Source organism: Filicampus tigris, chromosome 9 (assembly GCF_054856515.1).
Source record: "Filicampus tigris isolate MCC_2025a chromosome 9, RoL_Ftig_1.0, whole genome shotgun sequence".
Taxonomy (NCBI): domain Eukaryota; kingdom Metazoa; phylum Chordata; class Actinopteri; order Syngnathiformes; family Syngnathidae; genus Filicampus; species Filicampus tigris.
The window spans coordinates 967,467-993,034 of record NC_141225.1 but is presented as its reverse complement, the minus strand read 5'-3'; the positions used below and the strand labels follow the sequence as shown (position 1 = coordinate 993,034).

The following is a 25,568-nucleotide window of genomic DNA, read 5'->3' as shown; positions in this document are numbered from 1 at the left end:
ATTAGGTTATGCTCAGAATGAAAGTTTGTTGTCATCATATTTGGCACATTCGCATTACATTTTAGTGGTGATAGTTGTTAAGTGATGCTTCAGTGTGACTATCACACTGTAATTATGGAGTTTGTAGAACAAAAGTGAATTGCTGTCTTGTCTGTAATATTCCCCAGTAAACTCTTTGATTTGTTGACTAAGGGAGTGAGTTGGGTTTTACACATACTCCCTGGCCGTGGAAGGCTGTGATTGGCGGTAATACTGCTGGCCCTGCATGTCGTCTTTGGAGCAGGAACAACACAGCAAGGAGCCCCCTAGTACAGTCAGACTTGCTGCTGCCCAGCCCACAAAGAGTGCTGAGCCAAACTCATACCTGCGCAGGAAAGACAGATGCAAATACTTGTAAAACAAAAAAAAATCTTTTGACGGACATAGGGGCAAGATGAACCTGTAACTTTACAAAAGACATTGCCTTAGACAATACTTTTGCAACATGTATAAAATAAAAGAACAAACTGTTCCTAGTACACTTGTGAGGGGTGAAAAAGACAAAACAAACCTAGAAATAAAAGTAAGCATCAATAAAAACATGAAAAGAGAAAGTAAAACAGTAGTCAACCCAATCAGTAGTAATGAATTACCCGCTTACACCTACATGTTTGAGAATGAGCTTATCCATTCCTACCGCTTTACTCTCATTACATGATCAACATCTCAACATTACTTCGTCACAGCAGCCTGTGATTGTTCCTTTTTGCTGATGCTGATGCTCTACTAGTTTCGTATCGGGACAAAAGGGAGATTGAAAAGTCATTTTGTCAGAAGCTTAGTAGAATCAACTCTTGGCTGACAGGCTATCATTACATATTGGAAAAACAGAATCTATCCTATTTGGTTCAAGTATTAGTTTAGCAAAATCCCAAGGTTTTAGAGTAATGTTTGGGGATTGTGAGATCGCAGCAAAGGATGGAGTGACCTATTTGGGCTGTCTTTTGGATAGCAAATTATCAGGAGAAAGAATGTCTCAAAAGGTTTGTTCAAAAGTAAATAAGCGAGTTAGGTTTATTGCAAGACTGGCGACTTTCCTAAACAGAAGAGCCTTGGAGATTTTATCAGGAGCTCTGGCGCTGTGTCATTATGATTATGCATGTTCCTCCTGGTAATCTGCTATCCCCAAAATACTCAAAACTACATAGTGCTTCATAAATTTTTAAACAACGAAATGTACTTTTCTGCCTTACCTTTAAGTGAACAATCTGTGTTTGATAAGTTCATTCCTGGTTAATACATATTTGAATGGCGGGAACGCAAGCGCAGCTGAAGATTTGAATCCTTGAAAGGTTCTAATGATGCCCAGGCAGAATGGCTTGGCATTACACATTTGGTAGGCCAACACTACTCAACTTTTTTTTCCATCCAAGTCATTGGTGTCAACGCATGCTATGCACGCACTTGATACCTTGATTGACGAATGTAATCCGCAGAGCGGGGCATTCGTTTATCACCTTCCGTCTGCAGCCTGCGTACCCTTCTGCCGTCCGTCAATCCACCTTTTTGTCAAGCCGGATCAAATAGCAATCGCCTATCAGTCGGTTCGTCTATCATTCTAACTTTCGTGAGCGCTTCCGTCTGCGTCCGTCATAGGCAGATAGGCGAACCAGTCCGTCGGCTAGGTGGAATGCTCTGGTAATCCATTCCATCCCCGCGTTCTCACACACTGCACTTACTCACTTTGTGTAATACAGGGTCAGCAACCACATTTTTTCCTAACAATCATATCGGGGCTGAAATTACATTTTCATCAGACAGGCCTGTGACAACAATATCAAAAGATGAAGGTTTGGTTTTGTCACGATATTGATGTCACGGTATGATATGTGTCACAGTAGAATATTGATTGCAATATTGTGTGAAAGCTCACAGCACTGCAGTAAGCCTCACTGTATTTCTGGAACGTTCACAGTACACAGTCTGCTCACTAATTTGACAGTATCATATTTCTTATTTTCAGCATTTAAAATGTGATACTGCCTACTGACAGTGACTCCTTATCAAGTCAGAAACACAGGAACACTCTCAGTAAAGGCAACACAGGTACAGAAAATTCCAAGTAACAATGAATAAAATAATCACCTTGTTAGTTTCTTTTTCTGTGCTTACTGATATGCTTAAAGTGGAAGTCAGTGCAAACATATTCTTTTCAAGAATATGTTCTATGCAAGTCCACTAGTTGAAACAGGGCATTCTGAGATCACATTTTCAGTCGACAGAAGACAAAATGTCCGCCCCCACAGATGGCTAAAAACGAGTGCATTTTGCTGCTTAATTTATATTCCACAAACGCAAAATTAATCAAAATGCCGTGTTTTAACTAGTGGGCATGCTGGGAAAATATTCTTGAAAAAAATATGTTAGGGTTAACTTCCGCTCTAAAGTGTAAGGGTCACAAAAAAAAAAGTTCCTGTGTAATGATAAGGCCTCAAAAAAATTCAGAAAACTCAATATTTTCATGAGCTGGGTCCGCCCACTGGTCGTTTGACCTAGTGCGTGCGTGACATCACTGGCCCAGCTGCGTTGTCTTCAAACTCTGAAAATGGCAATGACAAGCTGTCGTTAAGTAGTGGTCGCTCGTTTTTATTGTTCAATTAAAGGGAAAACTAAATGAATCAGAAGAAAAACCACGACGAGCACACTTAACAGCCGGCAAGTCGAAGACGTGGCTTGATGACATCATATTCGCCTTCTTCAAGATTTTGCAACGCTCCGAATTTTTTCAAAGGGTAATGCTAAATCTATGAAATACTCAGTTAATGTGTATCAATTAGAGAAACCGTTCATTGTGACATGGACATTTTATTGTTTCATACAAATTTACATACACATGTCCATAATCAACGTGTGCTTTAATTCACATTTGTTCTCTCTATTTTTTTATTAATTTTTTTTTTAATCGGAAGATTAATGTACTGAGGGGAGGCACGGTGGTCGACTGGTTAGCACGTCCGCCTCACAGTTGAGAGGTCGTGGGTTCGATCCTGGCTCCGGCCTCCCTGTGTGGAGTTTGCATGTTCTCCCCGTGCCTGCGTGGGTTTTCTCCGGGTACTCCAGTTTCCTCCCACATTCCAAAAACATTCACGGTAAGTTGATTGGACTCTCTAAATTGCCCCTAGGTGTGATTGTGAGTGCGGATGTTTGTCTTTGTGTGCCCTGCGATTGGCTGGCAACCAATTCAGGGTGTCCCCCGCCTACTGCCCGAAGACAGCTGGGATAGGCTCCAGCACGCCCCGCAACCCTTGTGAGGATAAGTGGTATCGATAATGGATGGATGGATAATGTACTGAGTGTACACAGTGGTCGACTCGTTAGCACGTCCACCTCACAGTGCAAAGGTCGTGGGTTTGATTCCGCCCTCTGATTTTGCATTTTAAAAAACAATCACAATACAGAAACAAAACAGTAGTGCGTGGATATCAAACTTCCTTGTTTTGCAGGGTAATGGAAAATTTTACATGATATTTTATATTATATATTTTGAATAGAGTAACTTGTTTCCTCAATAGTGAAAAGTGAGGCAGCCACACTTAACAATTCAATGTGTCTGGTTCAAACCTGGGAGCACTTGGCAAATTGTAAAAGTCCCTGCATGCATTTGAAAGAAGGAACGAATACAAATATTTCAGAGGGAATAATGCGTCATATTGCTGCGTTGCCTAATGTAATTTTTTCAGTTTTGAAAATGTTTTTTATCGAACAGACTGCAAGAAAATTAATCATCTAACTCTAAAGTGCAAATGCAAACAGGAGTCACTTTCGTTACATGCTCTCAAATATTGCTGCAATAACAGCTAAAGCTGAGATCTTTCCTCTTGCTGAATACTTTGACAAAATCCAACTGTGCTCATGGGGCAGTAACTCAATTGTATGTAGTGTTTTATGTTAATATATTGGCTTTATTTATTTATATTTTTTTATCATATATTTTATATATTTGTTAATATGTATTGATATATTTATTAATAGATGTATCACTGCCTCTTATTGTTTTTTTATTTATTGTATTGTTTTTAAAGTGCTTTGTTACAGCTTTAGCTGTTATGAAATGTGCTATATAAAGAAAATTGTATTGTATTGTAAAGTTCAACTTGTTTCTCAGTCGATCTTCAACAAGAGGAATGTCACTGGGTCCGTGTCAAGATTTCTGCTACTCGTAGTAGTTCTGGGCTCCTCAGAGCTGCAGATACGGCACCCCGCTGCTCTAGATCGCGAGCCATCATGTCCAAAGAGTCTTTCTAGCGAGTGATTACGTCCATAATTAGTTTGTGCGCGGGGTGCTCGAGCTGTCTTTATTTAGACGTCAAAAGTGCTGCTGCTGTTGAGCATCGGTGAAAAAAAGATACTACACGCTTGACACGTCTAAACAAACATGATACGCGGCCAACTTTAGACCAGCTGCACTAGCGTTGCATTCATTGCCTGCACGATAAGCACTTAATGTGTGGCTCAAAGCCAGCCTCACGTATCGCCACATCCATGTTGCGAGCGTTGTCGGTCACAACAGCGACTCCGTGATTTGGCCTCGGAAGTTCCCATTCAGTGACAGCTCCTTTTAGGACATCTGCTATATTCGCCTGGACTCCAAAACACCGTCAAAAGAAAATAGATCTCGTGCTGTGCAGGGACGAGAAATCTCGTGGGTTCTAATCCCGCGATATCCTGTAGCACGAGATCTCGTCCCATCCCTAATATATATATATATATATATATATATATATATATATATATATATATATATATATATATATATATATATATATATATATATATATATATATATATATATATATATATATTTATATATATATATATATATATATATACATATCCCCCAATTGGGAAAGGTTCGACGGTTCGGCAAATGCACATATTAAACTTGTTGGGTACAATACCTCCAAAAAGCTTAAGAACCCCTAGTATAAAGACTTCGCTTGCATTGGATCAGCAAATCAAAATTAATTCAAACAAAGCCCTTTGTGTCCATTAGTGTTGCGATGCCTTGTTTCACATACTGCATATCACCGGTAAATATACTTTTACACGCTATATTTATTCTAGTTAACGCATTTTGTTGGAACTAAAGACAAATGTTTTTAAAACTCATGAAAATGTGGTGGGGCATGGTTTTTAATGTGCTTTGAACAGGCCACTAACAGCACTTAGAAACAGTCATCCATGCCTTTGTTACATCTCGGCTAGATTACGGTAATGCACTTTATTTTGGAGTCAGCCAGTCCTCTCTCAAACATCTCCAGTTGCTCCAAAATGCTGCTGCCCGCCTACTAACTGGAGCTCAGAAGATTGAGCACATAATACCAACCCTGGCCTCCTTTCACTGGCCCCCAGTGCATTTTATCGTTCAATTTAAGATCTCCTATTTGTCTATAAGTCATTAAATGGCCTCGCCCTGGCGTACCTCTCCGAGCTCCTCCACTCCTACACACCTTCCCGCAGCCTCAGGTCTGCGGACACGGCGCTGCTCGAGGTGCCGAGGACTAAGCGGAGCCTCAGAGGGATCGCGCCTTTTCAGCTGCTGGTCCTTCCCTTTGGAGTGACCTCCCATTGGATGCTAGGCAAGCCCCTCTCTGTCCACTTTTTAAAAAACCCGGTTGAAGACGCTGTATTTGACATTTGTATTCGCTGGCTTTTGATCCGACCTGAGACCTGAAATTTTCATCTCTTATCCGGTGTCCATTGTATATAGTGTTTTATGTACATTTATTGATTCACTTGTTGTATTATGGCTATTTTGTTGTTTGTATGTTAAGTGCTTTGCTGCAGCTCTAACTGTTGTGAAATGTGCTATACAAATAAAATTGTATTGCATTGTATTGTATTGTACACATACTGGAAACAGCCAGGGATAACTTAACTTCTATTTTTTAACTTTGTGACATATACTTCATTATGTGTAAAATCTGTATTAGGCTGCTCAAACATGTTTTTCAGAACCCCTTGATGATGGATGGATTTTGAAGTAAAGGAGGAAGCAAAATCTTTTAAACATACCTGGCATTGGCTGGGGTATTTGGGTTGAAGAACTGATAAGACACCTGTGTTGCGTACCAGGAGACAGCAACCAATGTACACAGACCTGTGAGAAAAGAAAGGATTTAGCAAGATCCATGCCACCATGCCATTTTATCAGGCCTGTGAAAGTTTATTGAAAAAATAACATAACATGTATTCCTATTTGTTTTAGAATGTGTTCAGAAGTATTATACATGGTTGGTTTAAGTTAAATAAATAAATATATTTAGGTTTTATGAAGTGCCCGGAACTTCCACATGCGCCCAGAATTTCCACAAAGACCATGCGCAACCCGTTGGGTGCGTTCCTCCTGTGAGAGGCGGGTTCTGCCAAGTTGCATGGGTTCTTCCCCGGCGGAAGCAAGTGTCTCTGGGCTCGTGAAAGGCTGGGTGACCAGTCGAGGAGCAGCGGCAGGTGAAGAGAAAGGGCGGGCAGGTCTCGCACTCCGACGCGATTGTAAATCCGAATCGCTAAGGAGATTAACCGCTCAAGACAACAGCTCCTCGGACAATCCACATATAAAACTTGTCCAGCCTCATTCCATCCACTTTCAGAGGCTAAAATCCTGTACTCGATGGCATAATCTGCAGCTGACTGAGAGCCCTGATGTAATAACATCAGCCGTTTGCCTGATGACTGATTAATGAAGGGCTGATCAAAGATTCTGCGCATCTCCTCAGAAAAAGAAGCAAATGATTCCAGTGTCTCTGGGTTTGACTCCCACAAGGAATTGGCCCACTGCCCTGCTCTTCTGAAGCAAATGAACCACATCGGCCAATTTGGCGCGATCATCCGAATATGTGGTAGGTTGTTGCTCAAAAACCAAGGAACATTTCAACAGGAATCGGCCACAAGCTCCTACCTCTCCTGAGTAATGTTCTGGTGAAGGAGGGTTGGGTTCCCGGTGAAAAGACACTGCAGTCATCAGTGAGTCAATTGCTCCCTGATTGGAGGTGTGAGGCTGGGCTGGAGTAGGTGATGAAGGCCTTAGTTGAGCGCTGGATGTCAACTGAGTGGCCATTGAGTTGACGGTCGTGGAAAGGTTCTGAATAGAGTCCATAACCTCCTTCAGAAGGTGATCACGTGTGCCGAGCAGAGCCCCCAGTGCCCTCAAGACTTGTTGGAATACGTTTATTTGAGTCTGCTGAGGCCATGACTGATCAAAACGTACTGTCATGGGTGGAGCAGGAATTAGACCCAAAAGCAGACATGAGACAAAAATGGAAAAGTAAAATTCTTTATTTGCAAAAATTCAGAGCAAGGCAGAGCAGGGCATGGAAGGCAAAAATGTTCTGACAATGTGTGAGTAACTCCAGCTTACATACAGAAAAAAAACACCCAACACTTTGTGACCAAATAAAGGACAAAGTGACTAGCAACATAAAGGAGGGAAAGACCCAAACCCAGACACAGTATCATAACACAATGGCTTGTTCAAAGTTTGACAAGGTATCCTGACTCGATTAGTAGATCTAGACTTACAGGTATTCCTTCTCAGTTCTTTAGCAGACTTGTAATCACAGGAATACAGTAAACTAAGGAATAGTAGGAACGAAGGAAGCTTTCCTTAGTTTCAGTGGGTCCTGACTTATTCTGGGGAGGGACAAATATTGTTGATAGGGGAAATGCAGTATGGACTCAGAACATATCAGACCAAACTGGAGTTAGGTTTCTTCAAGGGGAAACCTGAAGAAGGTCGGCAGGTAGATGGCTGTTTGCTGCATCTTGGTGAAATCAGACATTTGGTAGATAGCTCTTTGGTGAGTTTCATTGTGGGCGTGGTCGAACAATGATCAGGAATTAAGGGCAAGAACATGGGGGATGGAAGTGATGTGAGTTGAATACCAATATACAAGCTTGTTCATTTTGTCGGTGAAATCTGGGAGGGAGTCCGCTGATAGTGTAGTGGTACACACGCCTGAGTTGTGTGCGGGCAGCGTGGGATCGATTCCCGCTCAGTGACAGTGTCTATGTGTGCCCTGCGACTGGCTGGCGACCAGTTCGGGGTGTAGTCTGCCTTCGCCCATTGACGCCTGGGATAGGCTCCAGCAACTTCCCGAGACCCTATATAGGATAAGCGGTTTGGAAGATGACATGACATGACATCTGGGAGGGAGTCATTCATAGACATTGGGTTTTGTGCAGTCAGGGCCGAGTCATCGTTCGGGGGCGATGTACAGTCCAGGGGTGAGTCCGGAGATGGTGTTTTTGCAGTGTGTAGATGGCTCCAAAGTTTGGGTTGAATCCAGCGGTGGATGTGGCCCAGCAGTTTGGGCCGATGAGGGGAAATAAATCTGTTCTAGAGGGAGGGGTGTGGCGGATTGAGTTTCAATGTGTGCTTGTTGGTCCTACGAAATCAGGTGCTGATTCTCATCTCAACCACTTCACATTACTAAAAACTTCTACAGAGACAGTTGAATATTGCGGCTTGATGAAGCCAACAGAACCACATCATCAGCATAAAGCAGACATAATAGTGGGGCCACCAAACTAGATTCCCTCAATATCTCTGCTCTGCCTAGGAATTCTGCCCATACAGGTCACAAATAGAATCAAGGGCAAAGGACAACCTTTGTGGAGTTCAACCCTCACTGTAACAAATCCCACTTACCGCTGACTATGCAGACCAACTCTGACACATAATAATGATAGCTGCACATTGAACTGCATACAGTTCCACACATAGAGAACAATGATGGTATTTTTTGGACTATAAGGTGCACCTTTATATAAGATGCACAGCCACTCTCGTTAAAAAAATAATGAAAAAACATATATAAGTCACTCCTTTATATAAGCTGCGCCTATCTTTGTTGAAAAATTAGATATTTACAGAACGATTCTGAACTGTAAATGTATGGATTTATCTTTTTGGATTTGATGAATTTAAATAGGATGTCCGCTGATAGTGTAGTGGTACACACGGCTGAGTTGTGTGCGGGCAGCGTGGGATCGATTCCCGCTCAGTGACAGTGTCTATGTGTGCCCTGCGGCTGGCTGGCGACCAGTTCGGGTTGTAGTCTGCCTTCGCCCATTGACGGCTGGGATAGGCTCCAGCAACTCCCCGCGACCCTGTATAGGATAAGCGGTTTGGAAGATGACATGACATGAATTTAAATAGGCCGTTGCGAACCGATATGGTTCCCCTCCTTCTAAAAACTTGTTATCCAACAAATTTAACTTTAAAAATGCAAAATGAGGAATAAATACCAAGCTGCAGAATGTGAGAGGAACGTGATCTTCAACCGCGGCGGCGGACGATTACGACGGAACGTTTGCTAATAACTACGTTAAAGTTTTAATTTTTATCATAAAATTTACTTACCTTAAAGAGATGGTTGGGCCGGAATTGCCATGTTTTCACCAACAAGTTCATTTTATATATTTTTTGATCGTGAAAATGAAGAGAGTTTTTTTCAATTTTATCAATAAATTTGGGAGAATTTACGAAATAAATGACTCAATGAATAAAGCCTCTTGTTAATGAGGAAAATCTCCGCGCCCCCTACCGTTCTATCTTTATTCTGTCGGAGTCACTGGAGGGACCGATTACAAACTCTTTATTGGACATCATTGTATTTTCATTGCTTATAACGTCCAAAAAGGGCGATCAATTGGCACCAAAATTTATGTGGACATCCCTACTAATGCCCACTTCAACATATCAAAAGGATTAACCTCTCTCCATGGCTGATTTATATGAGAATGAGGAAACGTGGAAGTGAGCAGAGCTACGTAGATTTATGCTGGGACGAGCGCACACTGCTTCTTTTTGCTGATCGCATATCAGCCTGGCATCAGTGTGGATGATGCCATCATCTACCTCCTCCACACTTTACTTTCCCACCTGGAGATGGCGGGGAGCACTGTGAGGATCATGTTCTTGGATTTCTCCAGTGCTTTCAACACCATCCAGCCCACCCTACTGGGAGACAAGCTGGAGCGGGCGGGGGTGGCCCACCACCTCACCACATGGATCCAGGACTACCTCATAAACCGGGCACAGTATGTGAGGACACAGGACTGTGTGTCTGACGTGCTCCTCTGCAGCACGGGGGCCCCAGTCTTGGCTCCCTTCCTGTTCACCCTCTACACCTCGGACTTCAACTACAACACCCCTACCTGTCACCTGCAGAAGTTCTCTGACGACTCTGCGATTGTCGGCCTCATCACAGGCGGAGATGATCGGGAGTACAGAGAACTTACTCAGGGTTTTGTCGACTGGTGCCAGCAGAACCGCCTCCTAATCAATGCGGGGAAATCCAAAGAAAGGGTGGTGGATTTCGGTAGGCGCCAGGACTCTTCACCTGCACCAGTGAATATCCGGGGAACAGATGTTGAGAGAGTCTCAACTTACAAGTACCTGGGTGTTCATCTGAACAATAAACTGGACTGGTGCGACAACACAGACGCCCTCTATAGGAAGAGTCAGAGCAGACTCTTCCTACTCAGGAGACTGAGGTCTTTTGGGGTTCAGGGGACACTCCTCAGGAACTTTTATGACTCGGTGGTTGCATCGGTCATCTTCCAGGGAGTGGTCACCTGGGCAGGCGGCGTCTCGGCCCGGGACAAGAAGCGGCTGGACAAACTGGTCAGGAGGGCCAACTCTGTCCTGGGCTGCTCCCTGGACTCTGTGGACTCGGTGGGGGACAGGAGGATGTTGGCCAAGCTGTCATCAATGCTGGGCAACCCGGACCACCCCCTCCAGGGCACCCTAACAGCACTCCACAGCACCTTCAGTGACAGACTGTTACACCCTTGCTGTGCAAAGGAGAGATTCCGCCGTTCCTTCCTGCCTGCTGCTGTCAGACTCTTTAACAAGAACATTGTGTAGTCTCTACATTGTGTAGTGCAATTGTGCAGTCCTGCACCTGAGCTCATATCGTGCAATACCCAACATCCCCCACTACTGTAATACCGTGCAATACTCAACATTCCCCACTACTGTTAGTCTAGTTTTATGTTTATCCAATGCTGTTCCTTACATTTCAGTACAGCACTGCAGCACTGTCACTTACTTACAGAGCAATTTATGACAAATTGCCCCGCCCCAAAAAGGGGCGGGGCAATTTGTCATAAATCGAATCACAAAAAAAGCTCCTAAATCACTACAGGGTCTTTGGGGCGGGGGTGGGGGGGGCATTTTAGTACTGATGTCATTTTTACATGCAAACCTTTGATATAAGTGCCAATGTTAAGGTCATCCAAGTGTCCCTTTAACTAGAATGCCGTCGTACATTTCATCCAAAGGTACAATCCTGCACTTTTAAACGCTTGTCGTTGTCGTTGTGCAAAGCGAAAGTGGCATTGCTGCTGCCGCTTCTTCTTCGCTGCCTCCATCTTCTACATTGCCTCCTTCTACTTCTATTCAAAAACGGAAGCACGGTCGCTGGAGGTAATCATGCCTTCACTTTATCCTCTGCACAATGACATCAACAAGGTCCTATGGATAAAATGCAACGCGGGATTCTAGTTGAAGGGGAAGTCAACCCAAACATATTTTTTTTCAAGAATATGTTCTATGCAGGGCCACTAGTTGAAACACGGCATTCTGATTAATATTGGGTTTGTGGAATATGAGTTAAGCAGCAAAATCCACCCGTTTTTGCCATCTCAGGGGGCGATCATTCTGTCACTTCTGTTGACTGAAAGTGACCTCACAAATGCTCAGGGCTCAGGTAACGACCAATCACGGCTCAGCTTCAGAAAACAGGTGAACAGGTGGGAATCAGGGGACCAAACACATGGCGTGTTTGATGCGCTTGATCATGATGGTGAAATAAGTCCTTTGATGAAGAGTTTGTTCTTACAAACGTGATTGGTCTGCTGGGTATAATTAAAATGCTACACAGACACATTATAGCCTTTCAAAAATATGAATAAACACATACAACGGTGACACCTAACGGTCAACTTGGTGACCAAAATATGTACATGAAATGGCTCCTATAATCCACATTGTGGCATCCAATTTAAACTACGCCACTGCAGGCTAAGATGAGGGGAGTTGAAACACTGATGACGTGCCAACTGTTTCACTGGCTCGAATGTTGTTTAATGAGTGGAATCCACAGCATAGGAAAAGATGACAGGCACTTAATTCATTTGCTGTGCTCAGTGCCTCTTTTGGACAGAAAATATATTTCCACAACATGAGGAAGTTGACATTGACAAGTTTGAGGTGCTGGTGCCTATCCCAGCTGACAATGGGCGAAAGGCAGACTACACCCCGAACTGGTCATCAGCCAGTCGCATGGCACACACACAGACACCATCACTGAGCGGGAACCGACCCCACGCTGCCCGCTCAAAACCCAGGCGTGTGTACCACGACACCATCAGTGACCCCGCAGGAAAGAAACCACTCTTTCCAAAGGAAGAAACCACTCACATACACTATATGGCTCTGACACACGTTGATCTTTGCGAGCTGAACAACATAATAAAACATAATCTTTGGTTTGAATGGACAATTTTTGAGTTTGAGCCCTGCTGGCTAATGGCTAAGGAATGAAAAAGTTTGCCTGCAACAGGACCAACACTAGGGTGTTCAGAGCAAAAAAAAAATCTGTCAGGAAAAGTGGTTTAAAAAAACCTATATTTTGACGAATGACAGGAAATTTTTTAAAATAGATAGCATTTAGAAAATAACCCATGTATTTAATCCGTCTTTCGTCTGCAGTCTGTCTTTAGTCGATTTTTTTGCGGCGAGGCTTTGATGGCCGCAGAGAGCATGGCGAGGAAAAATAGCGAGTTGTTGTTGAATTGTTGTTGCTTTGGGGATAGATTTGAATGAGTGACCAGTCTGTGAAAAGGCTACCATGGCACAGAGTCACTGTGAGTCACTCTTTCTTTGTGTGGCCAGCATGGACTGTCTATTCTCCATAAAGAACTTGATGTAACTAATTTGTTTAATGACACCACGCTTGTTAATCAGCCACTAGCTTTGCAGTTAGCAAAAAAAACGTAGCATGAGTTGAAATGCTACATATACTTTCCAATATTTCACCATTTGTTCAAGTTTTTAAATACTCTGTACCAGGATACCGTTTGTTTGTGCGCGCCACATCCAGTCGCTCGTCATAAGTAGGACGGCACTGTCTTCCTATTGGTCAATGCCGAAGAACCAATCGAAGGACGACGTAGGACATATCACATAAGCGGCAAGACGAATAAAAATTCTGACATGCCAGAATTTCGTCATGGTGGTCGTGAAGCGTCCCAGATGCCAAACGACCAATCGTTGATTATGTCACACTACATGGGCTACGGTACGTCAAGACAACTCAAAACCGGCTACGAGCACCTACGTTTGTCAGCGACACGTCTGTCGGCCCAAAATCGGGCAAATAACTGTTGCGCCAGCACGCGGGCTAACTTCAAAGTAAATGTCCACTAAGGGTATTGCATTGGCATCAATGATTATTTTGAAGTTAGCCTTTGCGGAGGAAATGTGTTCGTTGAGTGTTTTTGCAAAACGCTCTCGTACATGCGACTTAGGTGACCTTCGATCTGCTGAATGCGGACTAATCATGTTGCCTTAATGTGAATGTGTTTTTTTTTCGCCAACCAAACAATGATGCTTGATCTTTACCGATCACGGATCAAAGATAATTTGTTGCACTGCACCACTAGTGTGTACAGGTACGCAAATGTGCGACTCAAATGACAGTAAGGATCAGTGATTTCTGTTGCGCATGCGCACCAGTTATGTGCACCCCTGTATATATATATAAAGTATACATATTAGGGCTGCAACGGTATATGTGGGTATATTGATACCTTTCAGTACGGCATGTTTGGTTTGATGCACTTGCGTATCGTTTCTAATCAGTTTTTATTATTAGCGCAAGCTTATGCATGAGTAGACGAGTTTTCACATGGAGGCTATTGAGTGTTGCACGCAAAGGAGAGCGGGGGCACAGAAGAGTAGTCAGTACACATGAAGCCGTGATGAATCATAAATGCATGGGATAAATGCCATTATTATGGCATATGCAAACAAGCCAGAGCTCGAAGGTCCCCCCGTACACTGCGGTCTCCTGTTTGGGAATATTTTGGCTTTCCTGTTAAAATCGCTGATGGGGAAAGGTACGTGGATAAGTCCCAAAGTTGTGTGCCCACATTGCTACATCGAGATCGCTGGCTATGTTCCAGGTAGCACGTCTAACATAATAACACACTTAAAACGGCATCATCCGACTGTGAATATTTCTTCGACGAGGAAGAAAGCAGTCTTTTTAGCCAAAAACTTCTAACTTAAATAGCGAGATTTATCATATGCTGTTGAAGATTTCAATGCCTAAAAAGTGTATATAATTTCATAAAGACTTTTAGTTACTATATATATATATATATATATATATATATATATATATATATATATATATATATATATATATATATGTAACCTCCTCTTCCGCTCTCCGTTCCAAGGAGTGTCGCGGGGGGTTGCTTGTCGCCTCTGCAAGGCGCCCCACCCTGTCGATCACTGCCGCTCTTCAATCTTGGAGGCGTCGCTCACTCGCTCCGTCGGGAAAGCTTAGTCTCTTCTGTTCTGTTTGCTGTGCGATATTATCTCTCTCCATCAGTAAGCGCGATATGAACTCTTCAATCTCTTCGATAGTGGTTGCCATCCTGCAATCCCACTTCTGACACCAGTGTGGCGCTCACGAGTCAGAGAGAGGTACAGAGCACTTTTTATTTATGCAAGCAGTAGAACGACTTACAACTATCCCACACAATGACAGGTGCAGGGAAGTCACCACTCGACACATCATGCACAGTCACGGTGCAACAGCAATAACAACGCTATCACGGGCCAACGAACGGAGCTGTACTCCTGAAAACATTAGGACAGTCGAAACAACACCCAAGGCAACAGACACACTTGCCCAATCAAGCTGTCATCCACAAGATGCTGATCCGCATAGCATCACGCGGATCAGCAAAGCATGCTGGAAGGCTGACGCGCTCCCGGCATCGCTACACAGCCCCCACCTAGCTGGTTACGTAGTCCCGTAAATAGGCGGGGGGTCTGTGAGGACGCCGAGTCCGTCGGGGTGGACCCTCAGTTGTAGGACTGGTGTTCTTCTGTCTGTTCCTCGACCATGGCCTCCACCTCTGGGGATGCTCGCGGTCGATAGGGGGCGAGCCGATCACAGTGGAGGACCACCCCCCGATTCCTGCTCAGAAGTCGCACCCGATACACCACATCGGACAGTTTCTCCAGGATGGTGCACGGCCCCACCCAGTGGCTCATGAGCTTGGGAGATAAACCCCTCCGTCTCACCGGGCTGTAGACCCAAACTTGTGCTCCCACGTCCAGGTCTTTCCCTCTGCAGCGAGCGTCATATGCCCTCTTCTGATGACAGCCGGCTTGGCCCAGAGTCTGTTGGGCTACCTCATGCACCTCCCGCAGTCGGTCCCGCAGATGGCCATAGTAGTCCATGCCGGCCTCGCCCTCCACCTCCGGTTCAGGAGGAGGACCGAACACCAGGTCAACAGGGGTTCGAAGCTCTCGTCCAAACAAGAGGGCTGCCGGGGTGCATCTCGTTGACTCTTGGACCGCCGTCCGGTACGCCCACAAGACCAAGGGCAAATGCAGGTCCCAATCGCGTTGCTGGCGGCTGGTCAAGATGGCGAGTTGGGTGGCCAGAGTGCGGTTGAACCGTTCCACCAAGCCATCACTCTGCGGGTGCAGTGGCGTGGTGCGGGTCTTCCTGATGCCGAGTCTCTTGCAGACATCGGCAAAGACCTTGGCCTCGAAGTTCCGCCCCTGATTGCTATGCAATTCCTCTGGAGCACCAAACCGGCAGAACATCTCGTTCACCAAATGTTCAGCAGTAGTAGTTGCACTTTGGTCAGGAACAGCATAAGCTTCGGGCCACTTGGTGAAGTAATCCATTGCCACCAGGACGTAGCGGTTTCCCCGATCCGTGATTGGAAAGGGGCCCAGGATGTCAACGGCCACACGCTCCATGGGTGCTCCCACCTGGTACTGCTGTAGGGCGGCGTGTGAGTGCTGTGTCAGACCCTTCTGTGCTGCGCAGGTGTCACAACGATGCACGTGTATCTCCACGTCCTGGCGACACCCTGGCCAATAGAAACGGGAACGGAGGCGCAGCAGAGTCTTTGTGACTCCGAAGTGACCAGTTCCAGCCGAGCCGTGGACAAGCCGAAGCACTTGTGCCCTCAAGTCACGCGGTACCAGGAGTTGGAGGACGTCCCAAGTGCCGGACGGGTTCCTCCAACGGCAGTAGTGGAGCTGGTCGTGAACGACAAGGTTGGTCCACTGCGAGTGGAGTGCCTTAGTCTCTTGGTCAAGCATGGAGATGGCCGCCCATGCTGGTCATTGGCCAGCTGTCAGCCATCCTAGGACACGGTCGAGGACATGGTCTGCCTCGTCTTACCTCCACCAAGTCGACTTCTGCCATGTCTGGGACCACTGGCGGCACTTCGTGGTTGGTGGTGGCTTCTCGAAGGGCCATGGTCACCGCGGACACTGGTTCTGCTTCTTCCTGACATTAACAGTGTCGACAGTCGGTGCAAGGCCGTCGAGACAGGGCATCAGCGTTGGTGTGCTGGCGTCCCGGCCAATGTTGGACTTGGAAGTCATAGTCCTGCAACGTCTCCATCCATCGAGCCAGCTGTCACCGCTCCCACGCCCAAGTTGCTGGCGTCAGTGTCCACAATGAATGGCCGCTGGAGGTCAGGGTAGGCCAACACTGGAGCCCCAATTAATGCTGTCTTGAGTCGAACGAAGGCGCATTCACAGTCTTCGTTCCACTGGAATATGTGGCCCTTTTGTGTCAGTCTGTGAAGGGGGGTGGCAATGGTGGCAAAGTCCCGAATGAATCAGCGGTAGTAGGACGCCAAGCCCAGGAAGCTGCGCAGCTCGCTGATGTTCTCCGGTACCGGCCATTCCTTCACGACCGCTGTCTTTGCTGGGTCGGTGGCCACCCCTGTTGCATTGATGACATGCCCCAAGAAAGCCGTCTCTTGCCTGAACAGGTGGCATTTCTTGGGGTGGAGACGAAGCCTAGCTTGTCGGATGGCGCTGAATACCTCTTGCAGGTGCTCCAGTGCGCCCGAAAAGTTCGCCGCATGGACCAAGAGATCATCCAGGTAGACGGCACAGCGGTTGTGTGGAATGTCAGCGAGGACTCTTTCCATCAAGCGTTGAAAGGTGGCGGGAGCATTGCATAGTCCAAATGGCATCACCTTGAACTGCCATAATCCTTGACCCAAGGAAAATGCAGTCTTTGGTCGCGCCTCTGGGGACAGCTCCACCTGCCAGTACCCACTTCGCAGGTCAAGAGAACTGAACCAGGAGGACCCGGAGATGCAGTCCAGGGTGTCATCAATGCGGGGAAGAGGATAGGAGTCCTTGCGTGTGACTCAATTGAGCCGCCGGTAGTCCATGCAGAACCGCCAGGTCCTTTTTCCTGACTAGGACCACCGGAGCGGCCCACGGGCTGGACGAAGGCTCTATTATCCCTGCTTCCAGCATCTCTTTGATTTGTTTCTCTGCAGCGGCCCACTTGGCAAAGGGGAGGCGCCGAGGGCGCAGGCGAATGGGGGCCGCATTTCCAGTGTCAATCTCATGCTGGACCAGGCTGGTGTGTGTGCAATCTTGGTCTTTCGTGGCAAAGATGTCCGTGAAGCAGTCTAGCAATCTTCGTAACTGGCACTGACACCTTCACAGCTTCGTTGGTACAGCTCATTGATGGCTTCTATTGTCTCAGGGGAAGGGGCTTGTGGACCTTGCGCTGTGGTCTTTGGGACAGCACACCCGCCTGGCGTCAGTTGCACAGATGTGGACTGTAATTCCTCCCCATCAGCGGTGTGCAGGGGGACCACCACAGAGCCCAGTTGTAGCGTAGCTCCCGGTACGTCCACCACCGCCTTCCATTTGGACAACAAGTCCAGCCCTATAATACAGGGGTCTTGAGTTTGAGCCAACCAGAATTGTGATCCACTTGCTGTCCGGCCACCATCACAGTGAGAGTCTTTGTGCCCCTCATTTTGGCTCTTGTTCCGGTCACAGTCATGATGTGAAGATTGGTGGGCCTCCATCCTCGCGGTCGCGGGCCCTTCGTGTTGGGTAGAATACCTGGGCGGATGAGGGAAATGGTGGACCCTGTGTCCACCAAGGCCTTGCACTGTCTCCCGTTGATGTCACAGTACAAGTATAGCCCACACGCTGGGCCAAGGCGGCCTAGGTGCAGCTGTGAATGTGGGTTTGTGTGGTAGGAGTTAATGGATGGCAGTTCTCCCTCTGTGTCACCCTTGCCTAGTTTAACTCCTCAAGAGCAGAACTCTTTGGGGCTGGGGCTGGACAGTGGCGTGCCAAATGTCCTGGTTCTCCACAGCGAAAGCATCCAAACTGTGTCCCTCCTTTCTACCTGACCCCTTCTGACGTCGCTGCAGCTGGCGTTGAGGTGTGGCTGACACTTGGCAAATGACCTCATCATCGTCCTCGCTGTCTTCTTGCTCCGCGCTGCTCTCTAGCTCCATGCGGCGGGCCCGGAGTCTTGGCCCACTATCTCCCCCACTGTCACACAGGATGTGCTCGACACGTTCGGCCTCACTCAGGGCAATTGGCAATGTTTTTGGGGCATGCAGGTGAACGTGCTGCTTGAGTTGCTGTGGTCGAAGGCCCCGAATAAAAGCTTGCTGGGCCAATTCCTCTTGCGCCTCATGACTGAATGTGCTATAACCCTGTCGCGCATGAAGCTGGAGATCTGGGGCATAGGCGCCCAAGCTGTCATTTGTCCTCCGGTGTCGATTGGATAACTTATCTCTGGCGTCATCAGCATAGTTGCAGTGTCCAAAGCGCTGTAGCAGGGCCCCCTCGAGCGCTTGCCAGTTAAGCTGCTCGTGTGACTGAAGGTTGGTGAGGATCTACAGTGCCCTGCCTTCCAACGCGAGGGCAACTTGGACCGCCGTCTCTTCTGCTGACCATCCATTGAAGCGTGCTGCCATTTGGACCTGAATAAGGTACGTCTCTGGCGGCCCCTCCCCATTGTAGCGTGGCAACTTGGTCATCGCTCTCAAACTCGGCCTTTCCATGACTTCAATTGGAGTCCTAATGTCGCTAGCCACGCTGTTCTCTTGGTGTGGAGGGTCGCTCATGACCTCTTCAGAGCGCCCCCTGTGGTTGTAACCTCCTCTTCCGCTCTCCGTTCCAAGGAGCGTCGCGGGGGGTCGGTGCTTGTCTCCTCTTCCGCTCTCCGTTCCAAGGAGCGTCGCGCCCCACCCTGTCGATCACTGCCGCTCTTCAATCTTGGAGGCGCTCACTCGCTCCATCGGGAAAGCTTAGTCTCTTTTGTTCTGTTTGCTGTGCGATATTATCCCTCTCCATCAGTAAGCGCAAGATATACTATTCAATCTCTTCGATAGTGGTTGCCATCCTGCAATCCCACTTCTGACACCAGTGTGGCGCTCACGAGTGAGAGAGAGGTATAGAGCACTTTTTATTTATGCAAGCAGTAGAACGGCTTACAACTAGCCCACACAATGACAAGTGCAGGGAAGTCACCACTCGACACATCATGCACAGTCACGGTGCAACAGCAATAACAACGCTATCACGGGGCAACGAATGGAGCTGTACTCCTGAAAACAATAGGACAGTCGAAACAACACCCGAGGCAACAGACACACTCGCCCAATCAGGCTGTCATCCACAAGATGCTGATCCGCATAGCATCACGCGGATCCGCAAAGCATGCTGGGAGGCTGACGCGCTCCCGGCGTCGCAACAATATATATATATATATATATATATATAGGCGGCACGGTGGTCAACTGGTTAGCATGTCCGCCTCACAGTTCAGAGGTCGTGGGTTCGATCCCGGCTCCGGCCTCCCTGTGTGGAGTTTGCATGTTCTCCCCATGCCTGCGTGGGTTTCCTCCGGGTACACCGGTTTCCTCCCACATTCCAAAAACATGCATGGTAAGGTGATTGGACTCTCTAAATTGCCCCTAGGTCTGATTGTGAGTGCGGATGTTTGTCTCTGTGTGCCCTCTCTTTGGCCTGTGGGACTCTGGAGGCAGCTGACGGATACCGGCTGGCCAAGCGGAATACAGCTTCAGCGGTCGCTGAGGCAAAATGACGGCTTTGAGGAAATTCTGGTCCACCATCCGGCGTCTCAGGAGGGGAAAACAGTGCACCATTAACACCTTGTATAGTAAAGATGGGGTGCTGCTGACCTCGACTCGGGACGTTGTGTGTTGGTGGGGAGAAAACTTCAAAGACCTACTAAATTCCACCAACACGCCTCCCATTGAGGAAGCAGAGCCTGGAGACTCCGAGGTAGGCTCTTCGATATCTGGGGTTGAAGTAACGTAACCGAAGTGGTTAAAAAGCTCCTCGGTGGCAAAGGCTAAAGGCTCTGCATGTTATGGGGCTGTCATGGTTGACACGTCTCAACAAAATTGCGTGGACATCGGGAACAGTGCCTTTTGGATTGGCAGACTCATTCACTGCCTCTGATAAATTAACTGACATTATAAGAACAAGCAAGCTGCTATACTACAGGAAACGGCTGCATGACAATCAAAACAACATACAAGAAACTTGGGATATGATGAACATCTTAATCAAACAAGGAATCTCTAAATGATCACACCCAGATTATTTCCACCTGTTCTTGTCAACACGGTCCCTTGTGCAAACGAACAAGGAAGAGAGAAGAAGCGTCAATAGGTACCTTTGGGTGAGTCCCGCAAACTTCGGCAATTACCGTGGCAGCCATTTTGTTTTGTTGAAAGAAGATTCGCTTCCGGGTTGAAGGCAAGAGCAATACTGTACTGCAATTGATTTTGACAAATAAACATGAAATGAATAATGGATTATCTGAAAAAGAAAACAAACAAAATGTGGTATGGAAATTATTGCCGCGTCATCAATTGTTCAAGTTTCTCTACGACGATTGATGAACGAACATGAAAATATGTCAAAATGCATGGGTGTCCTATCCGAAAAAAGAGAGATTGGTAAATTTGTGGTTTTGTTCAGTGCATCTCTGCCTTGCATTCCTTCCTCCCTGCATGTGGGTCCTGCCAATGCAACCATGACATTTATTGTACTTTGGTTCTCCCATACTTCACATATTGGGTCCAAATTTGGGGAAATACTTATCAGAGTACAACTTATCCATTAGTCACCCTACAGAACCGCGCGGTGTGGATCATTCACAAGGTTGGGTTGATGGAGCACACATAATATTCTTATTCAATCTAAGTTGCAAAAATTTCAGGATCTTGTGAAATACTATACATCTATAATATTATGTCAATGTTATCTCTCTTATAAAGAATTTAGTGCATCTTATAGGCATTGTGGGATTATTATTATTATTATTATTATTATTATTGTTATTAAACACATGTATGGATAGAATGAGGTTGCAGATAAAGTCAAATAGCACTTGCCAACTAGTAACTTTTAACTTAGCTCTAAGAGTTAGGTGCAGCAAAGGACAGCTCATGCTCCACTACGGCTCTTGTGCAATTGTGTGACAGGGAGCGCGGACTTACTGATATGCGCCCGGGATGGAACACTGTAACGGGGCTCCAGCATGTTTATTAAACGTTTGAAGCCAGGCTCCTCGACTAAAGCATATGGGCGCATAGATGCTACTATGTATATGCCGATTGCTTCAGTAATTACGGATATCATTGGCTCTGTCTGCTTTCACTTCTCCAGGCTGCTTAAAAGTAGGGGGGGTAAGTTGTTGGTGTTGAGCGGGATTCTTTTTTCTACCCCCGGTAACTGTATCAGGGTGATGTTAGCATGTTTGAAGTGTTACTACTCGCAACATACCGAATGGAGGTCCAACAACACTGACACACAGTTCTTGTTCGCTCCACCGCTTGCAGCCTTGTAACTCCATCGCCGCCGTACGGAAGCCGAAATGCTGATTATACTACATATACAATACACACAAACGGCTGATTTGTATAGTGCAGACGGCTTGTCTTGCTCCATGCTTTCTCCTGCACTTACCATTTTGCTTATACATTTGTTTTGATCTATTTCTTCTTAAAACAAGAAATGTGGTGGCCGCTTGGTCTCAGGCGTTGACTTTTTCTTTTCCTCCCCATCAGACATATTCGTCGTATGACTGCGTGCACCGAACCGTGAAGCCTGTACCGAGACGGTTCGGGAAATATACAAAAACCGTTACACCCCTATTGTATTTATGTATGTACAGTAAATGCTCTGTAAGATAAATATTACCTTTGTGTGTTGACTCACATTTTCAGTGCAAGTAGAACTTGTTAGCGTTAGACGTACTTAGCTGATTCTGACTTCGGGTCCAAATCTGCACCAGTTCTACGTCAGCTGATAGGTGTCAGTCGAGACGGCCCGCCAGGCCGGCCCGAACAAGACGGCCGACATCGCGAAGAGCGCCCACGATTACCGTGGGGTCTTGGCAGGCACTGCAGCTAAGGAGATCTGCAGAAATGGTGCAGCTCATGTCCAGAGTTTCCACCACGGCCCGCGCGCACGGTGAGGGTCGGCCGGAGGAGCCAACCGGGAAGGGGGGCGGCAGCTAGGACGGGCTCTGGCCGAGCTGCAGTGCACCCGTAACATGTTTTTGGTGGCCTGGAGGGGGTGTGCGTCGTGCACACACATTTACTATAGGTCCTTCTTCCTGGTTCTCGATGCCCAACCGGCACAACCGACTTATCGTCCTAACGACACGTGACCCACTCCTTGATGAAAGCTTCCACCTCTCCGTCCATTTTAGGCCATCAGTACAGCTCTCTTAACCATTGTTTCGTGCAGACAATGCCCTGGTGAATCTCGTGGGCTATGTCAATCAGTTGCTTCTGCACAACTTCTGACACAACAAGGTGGTAAGAACCTCTGAAAATACAGTCCTTCATTACTGACAGTTTATTGCCTATCAAGTAATCTGGCCACAAGTCGGGGTCGACATCAATTCTTACCGACCATAGCCTTTGGAATTGCACTCCAAGCTTGGCAAGTAGGCCTCCCGGCAAGCACAAAGTGCTCAACACAAGGACGATGAAACATCAGTAAATAACATGTTAAAGTGTTTGTTAGTTTTGTCTTAAATTTGTCTTAAAACAGCTTACCTTAACTAGAATCCTGTCTTGCATTATATCCAAAGGACCTTGTTAATGTTATTGTGCAAAGAGAAGGTTAAGCCATGATTACCTCTGGCGATCGTGCTTCTTCGTTTTAAAAGCAGAAGCTGGAGGCAACGAAGAAGAAGGATGCATCGACGAAGAAGCGGCAGCAGCAGTGGCACTTTCGCTTTGCACAATGACGACAAGCGTTTAAAAATACATTACACAAGGATTGTACCTTTGGATAAAATACACCACGGCATTCTTGTTAAGGTAAGTCAATTTTATGATAAAAATTAAAACTTTAACGTTATTAGCGAACGTTCCGTCGTAATTGTCCGCTGCCGCAGTTGAAGGTCACATTCCTCTCTACAGCCTGCATTGGTATTTATTCTTCATTTTGCATTTTCAAAGTTAAATTTGTTGTCTAGCAAGTATTTAGAAGGGTGCGAATCATGTCGGGGGGTTCGCAATGGCGTAACAGAGGCATAAATCCATCAAATCCAAAACTGTAAATCCATACATTTACAGCTCAAAATCATTCTGCAAATGCAGTAAATATGCAATTTATCAACATAGATAGGTGCGACTAATATAAAGATGCGTCTTAATTGTGTGTGTGTTTTTTTTTTTTTTCATTATTTTTGTTTTTAAATAAAGTGGGTGCGGTTTCTATAAAGGTGCGCCGTATAGTCTGGAAAATACAGTAACTTCTTTTGAACGGGTCTTTTGGAGTGAACGATGAGAATCTGGAGCAATTGTAAAGATAATACAGTAGTCATTTGTGGTAACTTGACGTAATTCATGTAGACAGTGAATATACTTTGAAGAGTTTGACTCTGTCATTGTTACCACTAATGTTAGACAAGCCACCGCAGGTTAGTATACGGCTGTACCTCAGACGCGGAAGTGGTGCATGCACAGAATTCATTCATTTGGTCACCTCTGTGCGCTCTCTGTAGACTTGTTCTGTATTTTGGGCTTGTCAGATAAGTATCCTCGTTGAACATCCGTGTGCTAATTTTTTGTGTCCTGTTTTCCCTGCTAACACTGGTGTTCTTAGTTTTGTATTATAGTATGTATTCTTTTTTTTCTGTGGTGTTGGTTCTCCATTGTGGCTTTGACCACCTTGTTAATTCATTTATATACCTGTTCACTCCTATTTTGCACCAACATTTTGTCATGTTGCTTTTTGATGGTTAATTTTTCCCTCTCACATTGTCTTTTATTGTGTACGCATTCCTTGTTTTTTTTTGTTTTTTGTTTTTGTTTTTTTAACCTAACATGGTTTTCTGCATATACTTTGAAGAGGAGTTGACTTTTTTGGGATTCACATTCACAGCTTAGCTGTTCTTGTCAGCTTCAGATACAAGAACAAGCTCACCTTGCACGTGTCTCCGCTCAGCACTGTTGTGACCACTTTGGAACAAAAGCTGCTCAGTCAAATGCAATGACAAGATACATTTGAATTTACAGTACATCTTCCCTGCCTACTTCATTGTATTCTTTATTGATATTTTATCCCATTTATGTTTAACACAATTATTTGATGCAAAAAAAAACATAACTAAAAATAATTCGTACGAACGCATTTTTAATACATTTTACAGTTGTATATGATGAAATAACCACTTGTATTTTTTCCCATAGACTTCTGATCCCATGAAGTTATGTAGGTGTTAAAAGTTTTGAAAAATGACAACTCATACCTGCTAGAAGGAAGAGAGCGCCTCCAGTCACTGCAATGCGTGTCTTGACTTCTGGGTTATTATCTCCCACCTTTGTGCACTTCATGCCAACCACACTGATGATGATGCCGATTAAGCCAAGCAGTACTGACACGACCATTAGGGCACGACATGTCTGGATGTGGACTAAAGAGAGGGGCAGTAGAATGTAAAAGGAAATAGATTACACATCAATATAAAACATGTTCATTTAAAGTCTAGAGAGACATAATTGTAAAACAGACCACAAGTACAGTAAACCACTGTCCTAAAGTCAATGCATGGCTAATAATGGTGGTTTTGCATTCTCAAAACGAATGTCCCTCACACAAAAGCCTACTCACACATAACTCAGTGGGGGGAACATATTTCCACATCATTTACGCACACACACACACACACACACACACTTGCGCACACATACATATGCATGCATGAGCACACGAAAATTGAATACGTATTGTAAGTGAATTTACGAAGACACGGCGGTGGTGTTTAAAGTGTGTGTGCATGTGTGTGTGTGGGGGGGTGTGCGCGTGTGTGTGCGTGCATGCGCGTGTGCGTGCACATGCACTCCTGTCTGTCTGTCATTCTGTGTGTGTTCGTGTATGTGTGCCCGCGTTTGAGGGAGTGACTCATCACTGGTAGCCTAAACAC

General features: G+C 45.8%; 1 protein-coding gene across 1 annotated transcript in view; it reads right to left on the bottom strand.

Moving 5' to 3' along the window:
- Positions 1-25,568, bottom strand: part of cldn19 (claudin 19) — a 40,677-nt gene that overhangs the window by 8,702 nt on the left and 6,407 nt on the right. The window contains exons 2-4 of the mRNA XM_086040118.1: positions 24,894-25,058; positions 6,055-6,139; positions 218-364 (exon numbers count right to left, since the gene is read on the bottom strand). Of these exons, the coding sequence (XP_085896244.1) occupies positions 218-364; positions 6,055-6,139; positions 24,894-25,058 (397 nt within the window). The remainder of the gene's footprint in view (positions 1-217; positions 365-6,054; positions 6,140-24,893; positions 25,059-25,568) is intronic.